This window comes from Microtus pennsylvanicus, chromosome 3 (assembly GCF_037038515.1).
Source record: "Microtus pennsylvanicus isolate mMicPen1 chromosome 3, mMicPen1.hap1, whole genome shotgun sequence".
Classification (NCBI taxonomy): Eukaryota; Metazoa; Chordata; class Mammalia; order Rodentia; family Cricetidae; genus Microtus; species Microtus pennsylvanicus.
This window is the reverse complement of record NC_134581.1, coordinates 55,671,414-55,687,500: the sequence shown is the minus strand read 5'-3', so window position 1 is coordinate 55,687,500 and position 16,087 is coordinate 55,671,414. Positions and strand designations below refer to the sequence as shown.

The 16,087-nt window shown below is 49.4% G+C and overlaps 1 protein-coding gene across 7 annotated transcripts in view; it reads right to left on the bottom strand.

Annotated features, from left to right (window-relative positions):
• Slc24a1 (solute carrier family 24 member 1) overlaps positions 1-15,704 on the bottom strand; it is a 27,999-nt gene extending 12,295 nt beyond the window's left edge. For 5 of the 7 annotated variants that reach the window (XM_075967761.1, XM_075967764.1, XM_075967763.1 and 2 more), the window contains exons 1-3: positions 13,893-15,704; positions 2,602-2,652; positions 1,348-1,456 (exon numbers count right to left, since the gene is read on the bottom strand). In XM_075967761.1, coding sequence (XP_075823876.1) covers positions 1,348-1,456; positions 2,602-2,652; positions 13,893-15,704 — 1,972 coding nt within the window. The remainder of the gene's footprint in view (positions 1-1,347; positions 1,457-2,601; positions 2,653-13,892) is intronic. The other 2 variants (XM_075967765.1, XM_075967767.1) reach the window with 2 other exon arrangements.
• Positions 15,705-16,087: the final 383 nt, after the last annotated feature.

The following is a 16,087-nucleotide window of genomic DNA, read 5'->3' as shown; positions in this document are numbered from 1 at the left end:
ATTATTCATCTCAAGGGTCGCCCCTGCCTTACCACACCCACAATCCCTATACCAGGTCTCCCCTGTCACTGTTCCCTGGAGTGCCCTCTCCCCACCCAGCATGGCTGGATCATCTCCTTAGTGCCAATCTCCTGTGACCTCAGCCTGGTCTGAACACCACATAATCCTGTTAGGACAAGTAGGCCAGCTGGCAGTTGGCCACAGAGTAGGCCGGGTCTGGGTTCCCCACAGTCCATTCAGGAGAAGTTCTTTGTTTTAGGGCTTGGCTAGATTCCACGGTTCTGCTAGGAAGGGCTAGGCATGACTTAGAGTCCTTTTGGAAGCCAGGTCAGGTCCACCCCAGATGTCAGACCTGAGGCTGCCCCGGTCTGCCCACTCCTCAGGTGTGCTGTTCACATGGGGTAGCTTCTCCCACGTCGGGAAGGCTCGCTGCCTTGCCCTTGACACTGCTTTACCCAGTACAGCATACTTTTAAACACACAGTGCCTGTATTATGTCTGAAGGAGTAGGTCAGGGCCTATGACAGTCTGAGATCCTAAAATGTGCCCCTTAACCAGAAAGGCCTGGTCAGGGGTCACCCTGGGGCTATTCTTTTGTGCCATATTCAGGCTCTCCTGACTAATTGCATGCCTTGACTTTGCCTAAAACTAGATTTCTCCTGGTGGGCATCCTGCTTGGGCTCAGTTCTGCACTGGACACCCAGAAAAGGGGATTTCACAGGGAAGTGGTGAGTTCCTGAGAGGCGGGCGGTAAGGGATAAGAGGCACTTGTGCTCAGGGAAGTGAGAGGAGAGACAGGACTTGGAGAGGTGGACAATGGGACCTCCACTGCTGTCATTATTTGTCAAGTTCAACTTCAGCACCTTAAACACCACATTCTGCTCCCCAGAAGTGCCTTCAACATCTCCTAGGGTGTCCCTTAGGACTCCAGGCTGGCAGGGGAGACAAGCTTCCTAGGAGTCCAGAGCTGCCCACGAAGCCAAGAGAAATGTCATGGGCTGTGGAGGAGGTGTCCCCAGAAGCATCCCTGGCCAGTCAACCTGTGGGACATTGGATCTGACCCAACACAGATCCACATAGGTCATTAGGCATTTGTGCCCTGGCTGTGGATAAGACCTTTCACTTTACAGGCAGGGACACCAGAGCAGGGATACAATGGTATCTTGGTGCGCCCAGGTCCTCCTTGTCTTCCAGACTGTCTAGCTTTCACTGCCCACCCCCTCTTCCCACAGTTCCGTCCTCCCAGCCCAGCCCACTGTCACTAGCTTTTGTAGGGCCCAGATTCTCTCCAGTAGCAGGAGGGGAGGCACTTGGGGTAGACCAGCAGGTGGGAGGAGGCCTTGCTTACCTTCCCCCAGTGGGTCCAGGCTGTGGAGCATGAGGTGGTAGATGGTGCTGCGGATGACGCTGTTGTGGAGTGAAGCCGAGCTGCTCCCTCGGGTCAGCAAGGACGGGAGCTGAGCAAGGGGAGAGCCGCAGAGGCCTCAGAGGTGCCCTGCCCAGGTCCAGGGAGGAGCCGCAGGACGGCCTCCCCGCCAACCTGCCTCCTTCCCGCAGACACCAGAGAGAAGGTACCCCTCGCCCCTCGCCCCTGCTTCCTTCACCTCCAACTCCCTCTCATCCTCCCTTTGATTCCTCCAGGACCAGCTCCTTCTGCAGTTTAAGAGTCCCACAGATTCCACAGGGAACAGGTCATGGGGATCAGTGGTACCTTGTTATGGGAAGGTTTGCCACTCACTGCAAGTAACCTTTCTAGAAACACACCCTCATCCGCATCCGCACAGGCAGGCTGTTGCCCCAGGCACAGCCCTTTACAGTCCAGACATCACGCCTGACTGTGTTGTCATTGTCCCATGCCCAAGGATAGGCGATGCTGGGAGCCCCATCAAAAGGAAAGAAGGAAGCGCGCAGGGGAGGTGGTATGTCCAAGGTCACACAGGGAGCGAGTCAAACTAGCTGCCCAGGGCTACCGACTGTGAGCCCACTTTGACTTTACACTCTGCTGCTCAGAGACTTTCAGAGGCACCGAAGAACTCACACCTGTACTGCACACAGATGTGACACACACGTGCTCATAGCAACACAAAGAAATACCATAAGATTACCACTGAAGACACCCACCTGTTCAGCCTCCCCATCCCGTTCCCGATGAACTCTTCCGCCACCTAGTGGCCGTGGCCATTACAGTAGACTTGGAGACTTTCTTAGAATCGGAGAAGTTTCAGTCCCTCAAGCCCCACCCACTACTACCTGACCTGCTTTCTATCAAAATTCCCCAGAACTCCTTCCACGTGGTGTCTTAGGCTAGTCTTTCAGAAACCTTGGGCCCTGCCCCCTCAAGAGCTTTCCCCTAGTTCCTTAGTTCTGGATATGATAAAGCCACCAGCAATTGAACTTTTATCAACCAAGGTCGGGACTGGGAAGTATGACTTGAGTTTCTCTAGTCCAAACTGCGTCTTATAGATTTAGTGCCTAAGGTTACACAGCAGGCTCAGGACAGAGTGAGCTGTGATTCGAAGCCATAATTCCCAAGCTAGCACCATGTGGATGCCCTCATCACACAGCCTGCAGCGTCTCCACTGGGTAAGCTTCACACACCCACCTTTAGCTTCTTGCTATCCTGTGACTCGTTCTCAATGGCACCGTCACTGGGCTGCAAAGGGGATCGAAGATCAAGAGATGAATGCAGATGTCATGGAGAGACCCTGCTTCTTTGGTCTCACCTGCCCCTCTCTCTGGGGTAGCGCTGGGGAAACCCAGAAACACTAATCCACCTTCAGGAAATGTCTCAACATTCCTGCCACCTTTTGGCTCAGATGTGTCACCTGCCTGGAAAGGGCATCCCGGGCTCCTCACTCCTCGGTGCTTCAGGTCTCCATTTAAATGTCACCTCCCTCCGTGCACCTCCTACAGGTGCCTATTCTTTTCTGCCCTAGCATTTCCCCCAACTTCTTTGCATGTGAACAGACATGGTAAAGATGCAGTACATTTATTAAGTAAATGAGTAGATTCACCCTTTTCCCTCTGCCAAAGACACCTTCTCTATGCCTCTCTGCTAACCTGAATCTTTGGTTCCTCCCCCAGAAAATTCAGGGTGGATTCTTCTAGAAAGCTTTCTCCATGGTCCCTTTAGCTCCACCCCACCCTCACTCCTGCTTGCTGAAACAGCCCTCCCCTTGAAAGTTGGACAACAACAGCACATCTCGTGATTCTAAAATCTTGCTTTGGGGTCAGATGAGAGTGCTTATGTCTTAGGGAAGCTGTGGGGGCTCCTGCCGAGGAGTGAGACCACCCTGCATACCAAGATGCAGAAGCGTGAAGCCCATTAGACCCACTTTCTTTGCTTTCGTAGCCTTGAGATGCCATTTGAATGATAATGAACTGTCTATTCAACTCCACTCCAATAATTTATCTATTTTTAGAGATGGATGCACTATCCTAGCCCAGGCGTGCCTAGAATTCACTACACAGCCCAGGCTGACCTTGAATTTGCCGTGATCCTCCTACTTTAACCTCCTTCACAGGGTGCTTGATGGAAGCAAACCACTATCCACTGATTCTATGTTTGTTTGTTTGTTTGTTTGTTTTTACCATTCAGGGAACATGTGCTGTAGTTGTCTCTGGTCCCCTGACCTGTGGCTCTCAACAAAGGTAAGGAGGGTGCATAGATAATCCCAAGTGGCCTCTGGTACTATCTTTAGGCACCAAGGTTATTAACAGTTGCCCCAGTGACTATCTCTCCATCCCTCTGCTTTCCTCATTGGCTGTGAAGGCCCACCCAGAAACAGAACAGCTTCATCCTCTGTTCTGCTCTGAAAATATAGAAAATACCACCTGACCACAGGCCACCCACATGCTATTCTGAGGAACTGTGCTGGTGGTTATAGAGAGAAAAGCAATTTAGGACACAGAGTCTGTGTCCCGAAAAGAATGGGGTATATCTCACAGATGGAAGGCAAAGCAGAGCATGGGTCACAATAAAAGAGGCAGAGATGGTCCTGCTGGCAAGGTGGGCCAAGCAGGCTTTCTCCGGGGCCTAGGATGTGAGGACTTTTGGAAGGTGGGGAGGGCTTGAGTGTCTAGACACTCTGGATGCTCTCTGTTAAAGAACAGACATGAAGCCGGGTGGTGATGGCGCATGCCTTTAATCCCAGCACTCGGGAGGCAGAGGCAGGCGGATCTCTGTGAGTTCGAGACCAGCCTGGTCTACAAGAGCTAGTTCCAGGACAGGCTCCAAAGCCACAGAGAAACCTTGTCTCGAAAAACAAACAAACAAAAAGAACGGACATGAAAATGAGCGACAGAAAGCTGAAACATCCAAACTGGGTGTGAAGGGGGAGCTGTGGGTTTTAACAAGGCCCCTAACTATTCACATCACACCTGTCAATGGGTTGAGAGAAAAGAGACTTCACACAGCACTAGCTTCGCGGTCCTACCCAGCTCACAGTTCATCGTATCCAACTTTCTCCCATTGAATCTTCTGGAGGCAAAGAAGTGGGAGCTTGCTACTTTGGGGACTGTCCCCCAAGAGCCAAGGGGCTGACCTTTGCCCCATAGTGCACAGCTCTAATGACTTATTCAGGCTAAAATACCTCTCTCTCCGTTCATGGGCAGCCTCTCCGCATGCACCTTCAGCTTTGGAGCCTTTTGTAGGGGAGTGCATGGTCTTGCTTTCTAGCCCTGGCCCGCCCTGAATGCTGAGGTTACACGCTTACACAACTCTCAGCTATTTTCTTCCTTTAAATTACTATGCTTCATTTACTATTGCTGTTTTGTGTGGGGGTTCAAACACATGGCGGAGTCACATGTGACAGGGTAAGTGTGTGTATGTGTGTGTATGTGTGTGTGTATGTGTATGTGTGTCTATATGTGTGTGTGTGTGTGTGTGTGTGTGTGTGTGTGTAAGTTACAGGACAACTTTGTGGAGTTGGTTCTCTTCCCACTTTTTGTGGGTTCCAGGAATCAAACTCAGATCAACAGACTTTCATGTCAACCTTTTTTTTTAATTTTTAAAATTTGTTTAATACGAATAAGGGCTTTGCCTACATCTGTGTATCTGTACCATGTGCATGCCTGGTGCTCCAGAGACGAGAAAGAGGACCCCTGATACTGGAATTGGATCCCCTGGAACTGACTGGAGGTACCAACAATTACGAGCCTATTCCTCTCTGCCTCACTGCCCACACCAGGGGACCAACAGATCAGGTCTTAGGCAGCTCAGTTTGACCTCCACTCTCCTGCCTCCAGGCCCAGAAAGTCCTTGAGTCTGAATCTGTTCCTCTTCAGGTGTATTCTTCACCCCCTCAGCATGGCGAGTTTCTAAGCACATCACACCATGTTTCTCCTCCATGTTCTAGAAGCCTCGCTGTCCCGTGGAGGGAGAGCTGAGCTTCCTCAGTACCGGGCTCCTGACTGTCCATAGTGCAGAACTACAAGCAACTTTTTGGGGGGAATGTTTTGTTTGTCTTTTGATACAGGGTTTCACTGTGTAGCCTTGGCTGTCCTGGAGCTTGCTCTGTAGATCAGGCTCGCCTTGAACTCAGAGATTCCACCTGCCTCGGCCTCCACCTGCTGAAATTAAAGGTGTGCCCAATCACTGTCTGCTCTGCCTCCCACACGCTGGGATAAAAGGCGTGTGCCACCACACCCAACCTGTGACTTTCCCCAGCGCTTCGCCACAGCCAAATGTTGTTGTTGTTACTGCAATGGAGATCAAACTCATGGATCAAATATGTCAATCAAGCAGTCTGCTGAGGACCGAGCTGGAGCTCCAGTCCTCTTGAAAGCACCATTTCAACAAACTGTCGTGGAATGTTCCTACCCTGTGTGAAGATGTCACTGTGATTGGTTCAATAAAGAACTGAATGGCCAAAGGTTAGGCAGGAAGAAGTTAGGTGGGACCTCCAGAGACAGAGCCTCTGAGGAGAAGAAAGGTGGAGTCCCCAGTCATACTCGTGGCAGTAATGAGAGATATATAGATGAAAATAAACGAGTTAATTTATGTTATAAGACCTAGCGGAACAAGCCTAAGCTAAGGCTGGGATTTTAATAACTAATAAGAAGTCTCTGTGTCATTATTTGGGAGCTAGTGGCCCAAAGAAAACTACAACTACAACAAGTAATGAACATAAGGAAGTTTAAGTGTTTTTGCATTCTTTTTAGAATACTAAGTGCTTGGTGTGTATGGCATGCTTCTTCTTTTTTTTTAAGATTTATTTATTTATTATGTATACAACATTTCTTCCATGTATGCTTTTATGCCAGAAGAGGGCACCAGATCTCATTATAGATGGCTGTGAGCCACCATTTGGTTGCTGGGAATTGAACTCAGGACCTCTGGAAGAGCAGTCAGTGCTCTTAACCTCTGAGCCATCTCTCCAGCCCCATGCTTCTTCTTTTACAATTCTTTCAAATGCTCACGCTGCTGAAGTTGTGGCTACACTCTGCACAACACAGCTGCAGTCTCTTTCCTCACAGACAGCTCCCGTTCCTCTGTCCTCAACACAGGATGACGAGACCCCACTGTTTCAGGGCCGACTCCTGCATCCCGCTCTCCCAGGCCTTTCCCGACCCTCTGCAATCCGAATCCCTCCCCATTTGCCTACATATTTCCGCATGATGCTATAGCTTTGACTTCCCCATCTTCCCCACCCCAGAGAACATTCTGTGCATCTGATGAAGCTTGGGCTATGGGACCTCTCTCCCTTTACACACCTAATTTTGTGCACGTGGTTTTACATCCTCCTTGATGAGTATCAGGTACCAAAGCTGAACCAACTCTAGTTTCTCCATTGAACTCCAGGAGAGCTGGGACTATGTCTCATTTGTCGCTGTATCACAGACCTGACAGGCATCACACAAAGACAGGCCAGGAGTATGACAGGATCCTTTAGGGCCTTTGTCATTCACAGAGCTTCCATCCTCCTGTGTGCAGCCACCTCCTGGGCAGTGAGGGAAGCTCCCAGACTCTCCACTCCAGAGTAGAGCTCCTGAGTGTCCTGAACCAATTTTCCCTCCAGGCTTCTCTTTCTTTGCGTCTGGCACCACCATTCACTCTGCACTTATGCCAAAAAGCTCAGCACCATCCCTGACTTCTGCCCTCCTGCCTCCTCATTACCAAGGTCAGACAAGAACTTCTCCAGAACATCTTCTGCAGACAACTGACCCTAAGTGTGCCTGTGTGATGCAGCTTCCCTTGCCTCAGTGCCGGTATCCTGCCTTAACGGTGGTCCAAAGCTAGCTGATGGAAAGTTTCAGAAACAAACAAATAGTAACTTCTAAATTTCTGAGCTTGATTCGTTCTCAGGCTGCCCCTGCCCATCCTGCCTAGAGAGCGAATCAGCTCTGTGTTCAGTGTATCCGTGCTGTATATGCTACCCGCCCATCAGTCATTTAGTGGTTAGCTTAGTGATCAGACTGTCCTCACTTTACAGTGTTTGTATTCAAATAACCCTTATCTTATTTAATAATGGCTCAAAGGTACAAACGCCATGATGCTGGAAATTTAGCTGTGCCAAAGAAAAGAGCTATAAAGTAAATGTTACGAATTTTAGATTTGTCCAGTGGGGATCATGGCGTTGCATCTCCAGTGGATAATCTGAAACTACTGTGTGCATGTGCATGCATGTGTAAACCCACATACACAGTTAGACAACTGGGAGCTCCAAACAGCTCCTCAGCAGACCCGTTGCTACTCCTACTTCAGTACTGTGCACCTATAGTTCATTTTCTACACAGAAATTTTGGAGTAAGCTTCCAAAAACAGGACTCTGTTAATCCCTTATTGCATCTCAAGTGAGACCCAAACTCAGTCTCCAATTCCCAGGCTCCCTATCCTCCCCAGTGATGCCCTGGTCCATTCTCCCTGCCTTGTCCACTAACTACAATGATGTGTCAGGTCCTTCCAGGCCTGGGCCCTTGAAAGCGCTTTTCCTTCCTCCAGGGATGCTTGCCCAGTTCTATGCTGCAGTTTACTCTTTAGATTTCTCTTCCCAAAAGCCTCCCTGCTCCTCCTCAGCAAGGGCCCCCACTACACTGTCACCATGTAGCTCCCTCGCGGTGCTCCTCACTCTGAAATGCTCTTATTATTTACTGTCTGTGTACCCATGCCTCCTCACTGAACAGTTAGGTGCTGTGTTTATTTTCCAATTAGTTCAGGGGGCAGAGCATCTAAACCGCATGCTATTCTTTGTAAAGCACCGTAAATATTAATTTGATAGTTCATCCCATGAAGTTCCACTGTGTTGTATGAATGCCTGTAACACCTCAGCTCCAGGCACACACATATCACACATCTGTGGCAACAACAAGCAGTGGGACTGGGCTCGTGCAGATGTCTATGCTGCGCTGTTAATATTTGTGTCTCGTGGTTTGTTTTGCCGTCTGCACCACAGGCCGGTAGGAGGACTTGAAAAGCTTCATCCAGGTACATGAGGAAAGGCACCTGCTAGGTTAGCACTCTACCTCAAGGCTACAGCCCCAGGCCAGGGAAAGATGATTTAGAGACTGGGGATTCTGCTGGGAGAGGCCAAGGTGAGCTATCGGAAAGAGAAAGAGGAGAGAGAGACAGATAGACAAGCAGACAGAGACAGAGAGAGCCCTGACATCAACTGGAAGGAAGTCAGCGACCAGCTAACAGTTGAAGGCCATGCCTCAGCCCAGCCAAGATGAGCTATTCTGCAGCACAGTGGCTTCTCTGGAGCCTAACATAGGTGGGACCCACAGAAGAGGGGAAGGCCAAGATGGCTGTTTCTTGTCCTTAGCCTCCACAGCAAGCAGCTGGCTATACAGGCTGCTGATGTGAGCCTTCAAACTAAATATCAACCCTGACAAGAAGCGGGAAGACAAGCTCTACAGGTAGGTAGCCTGCTTTGCCCGTGAGGAGTCTTGCTGGTTGAGTAAGAAAATTCCTGCTGGGGAGAAAACAGACCACAGTGTATTCAGGGCCAAGTACCAGGCTTTCCCCCAGAACCTACATCCTGAGGAATTCTTTGGTGCAGAGTGTAGAGATGGGGTTTCCATAAGGACTCATATCGCTACACCCCTGTTTGCTATTGGCACCCCATAGGACTGCTCTTCTGTCTATGTGTTTGCTATTGGCACCCCATAGGACTGCTCTTCTGTCTATGTGTTTGCTATTGGCACCCCATAGGGCTGCTCTTCTGTCTATGTGTTTGCTATTGGCACCCCATAGGGCTGCTCTTCTGTCCATGGCTGGTCCTTCTGGCTAAGCTCCTCGGTCCACAAGTGATGAGGGGTCCATCATCCTTGGATGCCAGTGAGTTCTCCGATGAATTTTGGCTCTCTGTGACCATACATGGACAAAGAAGTCCAGAGATTTGTTATCTGTGGCCAGAAACAATACACAGAGAGCTTCAGTACTCAGCATAAAGTTTCAAAGAGAGCTAAGCGAGATTGTTGATAGCCGTGCAAGCATTTACCATTGCCTTACTGGGGTCATAAAAGGCACCTTACACCAGCTGATGTGAATCTGACAGTGTTGCCTTAGGTGTTTTAGCTTTGAAAAATGTTCAGCTAGCGTCGAAAGAGACACTCTAAAATACTGTATGTGGGCGGCTGAGATGGCTCAGAAGCCTGATGACCTGAGGTTTGCTCCCTAGGACCCACATGATAGAGAACCAACTCCCCTGACCTCCACACGTGTGCTGTGGCATGTGGAAGTGTGTCACAGATGCAATAAATAGATGTAAATATTTAAAAACCAAAGGTGTGTGTGTGTGGCCAATATTAATTATTTTTTTTCTAGAGACAGTCTTAAATGCATTTTTATTGGAATCACAGTCCCCAAGAAACTCCTTCATTCTGATTTGAGATACTCCGGACAGAATGCAACATTCATAAAATGAAAAAATCGCCCAGCTCAGAAACCTGCTGCACAGGTTAGATTAATTGAATGTTCAAGGCCTTCTCGAGGGAGAGGAAAACCACATGGCCACTTCCACTTATTCACTGTAGCTGTGTGGTTATTTACTTTCTAGCTCCAGGAACAGCATTGCACTGTGACCAGGCTGTGTAGCTTGCAAAGCAGGAGGCTTTGACTGCCTGGCCTTAGCAGAGTCTGCCAGTGCCTGAGCTGTCTCGCACCAATCACAGCGGCTGAAGGCCTACATGAACCGCAACATGATTTGTGGCTTCAGCGCAGGATTCTCTTCCTTGAAGGTAACTTTATTCCTCACATAATAAATGACTTGTAGACTTGCCTTGACTTGCTCACAGAGCAGGGGATAGTTAACAGGGCACCTAAGTTAAAACCCAAATACAGTGATTCACTATAAACACTAAGTATCACTGACTGGATGCGTGACTTTGGGCCGGTTAAGTGCCCACTCTGTGGCCCTCACTCCTCATATGTAAGATATGGTTTACAATCTCGTTTTTTATTTTTAGAGATTTTATTTATTTATTTATTGTGTATACCGTATTCTGCCTACATGCTTGCCTACGGGCCAGAAGAGGGTACCAGATCTCATTACAGATGGTTGTAAGCCACCATGTGATTGGTGGGAATTGAACTCAGGACCTTTAGACTAGCAGGCGGTGCTCTTAACCACTGAGCCACTCCAGCCCCTACAGTCTAGTTTTTAACGTTAAATAAGAAACTGTTGCCAGGCAGTGGTGGCACGTGCCTTTAATTCCAGCACTCAGGAGGCAGAAGCAGGTGGGTCTCTGTGAATTCAAGGCCAGTTTGGTCTACACAGAGAATTCCAAGACAGCCAGGGCTACACAGAGAAACCCTGTCTCAAAAAAAAATCAAAAAAGAAAGAGAGAAAAAGATTGTTGAGACACTTGTACATGGAATAGACTCCTCACGAACATGGATTCCGTCCCTGGCTCCTACCTTTCAGTAAAATGGAGTTCCTGAACTGTTGGCATTTCAGAAGAGACTGAGCCAGTCCTTACAGACTAAGACTCTGGGCTTAGACTTTGGGACATAGATGGCTTCCCTGCTCAGTGACAATGACGAAGCTGATATTGCTGTCACTCAGAGGAAGGAAGAGGACTTTTTCCCCCAGTGTGTTTCTCTCCTTTCCTGACTCCGACTTCTCAAGATGCTCTTGCCTAGAGGATTTCACCTCACAAGCTCTGCTCCTTGACTCCCAGCCTGCCTTGCTCCAATTCTCTCTTACTTCCCCTATTTCAGAGCCATGGCTGCTTAAGGAAGCCCAGTTTCTCTGACCCCTGCCTTCTCCATCATGTTTAACTAAGGGACCCCTTGATCCAGGAGAGCCACAGGCCAGTGAGAAGGAGTGGTAGGTGAAAGGGAGGTTGCTTTAAAAAAACTTCCTAGGTGAGGGAAATTACTTTGCAGGGCAGGCACAGACTTAACATTGCACCACAGAAATTGAAAACCAGCCTAGTCTGCTAGAGCAAAGACTGAGTTTGCACAGAACTCCTTCGTGGACTCAATCCCAGGGCTTGTCCTCCTGCTGTCAGTTAAACACAGCACAGCTTACATCCCTCTGATCAGATCATAGGTCTTAGCCAGTTAAATTCAGACACAAAGGAGGGTAGCTCATTCTCTCTGTAGCTAAAAGTCACCACAGAACGGAACTCTAAATCCATATATAATCCATTTTTAAACAGCTCTAGTTCTTTTGTTACTTGTTCTTACATGGTGGACAGTATTCAAGCCAGTCCCAGAGTATATATTCTAATTTTAAATACTGTTGGATTCACATTCAAATATAGTTAGTAATTCAACCTTTCTTTAATAATACTGTCAATTAAAACCCTACTGGATTAGCTTCAGCACACAATAAGAAGCGGTTGAAACCAATCCCTGCTCACTGGCTGGCAATGGTCTGCTATTATTGGCCTTGAGCAGCCTCTGGAGTTGGACAAACTCTTTTAAAATCATGGGGGTTTGCTCACTTGTGTAGCAAGCTTTGTTTTGATGGCCTTGCTCGGGTGCAGCGGAGATTTCAGAATGGACTGAGTCTCAGTGAAAGCAGAATTACTACAAAGAACCAGGAGGAGAGTTGAGGGGGCGGGGCTTAGAATGCTGCTGCCCTGACACTGACCAGGGATTTCCTCAGAGAAGCAAGGCTCCAGGACACATCCTATCTCGGAAGGTTCCCGCTTCCTAGGCTTAAACTATGCAGCAAGGAGTCACCCTCTCTCTAAGCCTGTGGCTTTAGAGCAGCAGCCTGGCAGGAAATTGTGGCGATTAGGGGGTCAGAGGGCTGCATCTCTCCAGTTCTGACCCCAGTGGGCCATGTGACCCAACGCAGCATTTCCCCCTTCTCTGTGCCCTGAGTAAACAGTAAACGGTTGACCAGTTCAGACGAATAACCAGTGCTGAGTCTTGCCAGAATTGAACTCATTTGGACTCAGACATCATAAAAGTCGGAGCTGGACAGAGCCCTTTGGTGATGAACTGGACTGTCATTTCCCCTGGAGACTGGGGAAGGCTGAGAAGAGGCTTGTCCAAGTCACACCATTAATTAAACAGGAGCATCGGTTAGAACTCAGGGGATCTGATTCTTCTTTCCATGATCTGACTAGAACACTGTGCAAGTTCAAAAATTCTAAAGGAAGCAGTTTAATCTCTTGCCTCCTGTTGCTGAGGCTGGTAGACATCCTGCCCACTCATCAAAACTGCTCGGGATTAAGTAGCTAAATCCTATGCTCTTTGCACGCAAAATTCTGCTCCCACCAACAGCTTCTCTGTGACCAGGGAGACAGCCTGTGAGCCAATCTGTACCCAAACTCACCCTCCAGGAATAGGAAAGAAAGAGGTCCCACTTGGGGTTTGTTTTCAGAGATGACCTCCCCAATATGATGTTGTCTTTCAAGTCACTGAATTATCCAATGAATTTAAGCAGGAAAGTCCCTCACACGGGCAGAGAAGCTGTAGGGTCAGCACGTCCTGTATCAGGACTCTAGCAGACACAGGGCATGTCTGGTATCAGGACTCTAGTGTACACAGGGCATGTCTGGTATCAGGACTCTAGTGTACACAGGGCACGTCTGGTATCAGGACTCTAGTGTACACAGGGCACGTCTGGTATCAGGACTCTAGTGTACACAGGGCATGTCTGGTATCAGGACTCTAGTGTACACAGGGCATGTCTGGTATCAGGACTCTAGTGTACACAGGGCATGTCTGGTATCAGGACTCTAGTGTACACAGGGCATGTCTGGTATCAGGACTCTAGTGTACACAGGGCATGTCTGGTATCAGGACTCTAGTGTACACAGGGCATGTCTGGTATCAGGACTCTAGTGTACACAGGGCATGTCTGGTATCAGGACTCTAGTGTACACAGGGCATGTCTGGTATCAGGACTCTAGTAGATGCGAAGTGAGAGCTATGCCTGAGGGCTGGCTTGTCAGTGGGTGGAGCTATCCTCACAGCCAACGTTAAGGTGAAGTAGGGAATCTCCCTCCCCAGACTCCACTAAGCTACCCTCTTCTCCCAGTCCAACCTGTGAACAAACATACTGGAACATGCCTAACCCTGAACTCTGTGTGCATGGATGAGATCATTTCTCCCCCCTGATATCCTAATGTCTCTTCTTTCTCTGAAGCTGACTCAAATGTCATTCCCACACACCCGAGCAGACCAATCTGAGTTCAGACCGTGATTCCTCTGCCTGCTGTGTGACCCTGAATGAAAACTTTAACTTTTCTTCCTGCTCCAATTTCTTTTCTGAAAATAAGGATCACAATCATAACCGGTGTCTTGGATGACTGGGAGAGTCACCGCCACACTGGCTAACAGCAGGGTTTAGACACACTGTGAACAAATGAACAGCCAGGGAAGTGCAGCAGCTGTCTCATGCAATCTTGCTCTTTCTACTTTGTGGTACTTAATTCTCCCTGTCCTTTCACACCAAGAGGCCTGGGAAAGCTGCAACCAGACTGCCTTACCTTGTTGAGGCTCCCCAGGGCCATGACCTTGGCTACTGGCCTCCTGCTGAGCTGCTCTTTCACCCAAAGCTCAATCTGCTTGTTCCACTTCATGGTGAACACATAGAGAGCGTAGGCCAGCAGCAGCAGCAGGCTCTCCCACCAGGCAATGAGGCTATCCAGGAAGAAGACGATGAGCATGGACAAGTCAAGGATGTAGAAGGAGACATCACGGAACAAGGGCCACCAGGTGAGATTGAGGATCTCCCTGGAGAAGAGGGCGCAGGTTCCGATGACAAAAAGGATGTTGAACACGGCAGAGCCCACAATGGTACCGATACCCACATTACTGTGGGAGATAAAGACACCAATGAGAGAAGTGAAGAGCTCAGGGGCGGAGCCTCCGGCGGCCATGAATGTGGCGCCAGCCACATCCTCAGAGATCTGCAGCTTGTCTGTGATGACTCCCAGGGCTGGGACAAAGTACTCGTCACACACAATGGCCAAGGCCACAAACACGTACATCATGCCGAAGATGTGCAGGACCACCCAGCCCTGTCGCCGATCCTCCACACTGAACAGGTCTGGGGGGTACTCGGCCTTGGGGTGGAGGTTTGGCCAGTCAGGGGGTAAAGCTGAGGGACTGGAACTGGGAGCCTCTGGGAACAGGATGTTTGTCACGCTCGGAGATGAGGCCATGGGTACAGCTGGGGCCGGCTCCACAACCACACAGCGGTGGACCTGTGTGGTCAGCATTGCCTTGACTTTGGGAGTTACTGGGGCACTGCGTACTGTGGAAGGTCTCTTTGCCAGCTCCCTGTTGGTGGCCGAGGCGATTCTAATGGTTGACACACTGGTTCTGGATGAGGGATTACTAATTCTCCAGGCAGCAGCAGAAGCTTCAGTGGTTGGTGGGGTACTACCCATCCTGGCGCTTACTGTCACTTGCTCCTCAGAGGTGGCTGGGGCGCGCTGTGGGACTGATCCCTGGGGACTGATAGAGCTGGTCTGTTCCTCTCTTCTAGGACTTCCCAGGGCATTCTCTGCCACCAAACTCGGAGAAGTCAAGAGGCTTGTTTCTACTTCATGTGTTAAGGAAGTCGGGGTGTTCAGAACCACTCTCTTGAGAGAAACTGCAGTGTTTTCTTTCATTGTTCTCTTGGGAAGTCTGGTCTCCCACAGCCTATAGGTTGCCATGGTTTTGCTGTCTTTCTCTGTTGTTGTGGGGGTGGTAGCAGATGGTGCACCCCCTGGGGATGAGGTAGACTTCCTTCCCTTTTCCCTGGGGTGAGTTGGGATGGAGTTTCTCCTTTCTCCCCTGGGTATTAGGGCATAGCTTTTTATTCTCTCTCTGCCTGACGTTGAGATGAAGAGGTTTGATGCTCTGCTAGGTGTGGGTGGAGTGTTTTCCTTTCTTCTTTCTGTACCAGCTGCTGTAGGGCTATAATTATTCTTTGGTGATGTGGGGGTGATTTGGGTTGTTCTGAGTGGGTTAGGGGTATCCTCCATTGTTATGCTAGGTGTTGTTTCATCCCTGATTACTGTATTTTGGGGTGCTAGCATCTCACCGTCCACTTCAGAGCTAGCCTCTGGAGGGTCACTGCCCACCACTGTCATCTCATCACTAGGGAGATCCCTGCTGGCCAATTTAATAGGCTGCTGGGCAGAGACTTTTGTCCACCTTGAGAGAGGGTTCTGGGGTCTCCTCAGGTGCTGATAGGTGGAACCAATGATCAACATTCCCAGGAGAAAAAGGAGGCGACTCCACCGAAGCCTCTTTGGTCGTCGGAATATCCGCCTCTCCTGTGTTCCCAATCTGATCAGTTTCCCCATGATGGTCAGTTATGTCTGGTTACAGTTGGCCTTTCATTCTGTCCAGAGAGAGGCAGAGGCTGCTCTGGGATCCATGTTGATAATCAGAAAAGAATTTTGCCATGAAACCCAGCCAGGAGGTATCCACAAACCTAGAACAAGAGAAATTATTTGCCTTCTGCTGGGATCTAGAACTCTCTCACCTAGAAAAGTGTCCCAGAGACACAAAGCATCCCACAGAGAGCCTTGTGGTGGGAGCTCTTGTTCTGCAGGAGCAAACCACCCCTGCCCTCCATTCCAGGTGCAATGCCAGAGAGTATTCTCACGCTGGGGACATGCCAGCCGTCCAGGCTTCTGCCTGAGCTCAGGTGGGCTTTTTGGATTCTCCCATATCTTTTTTGCAC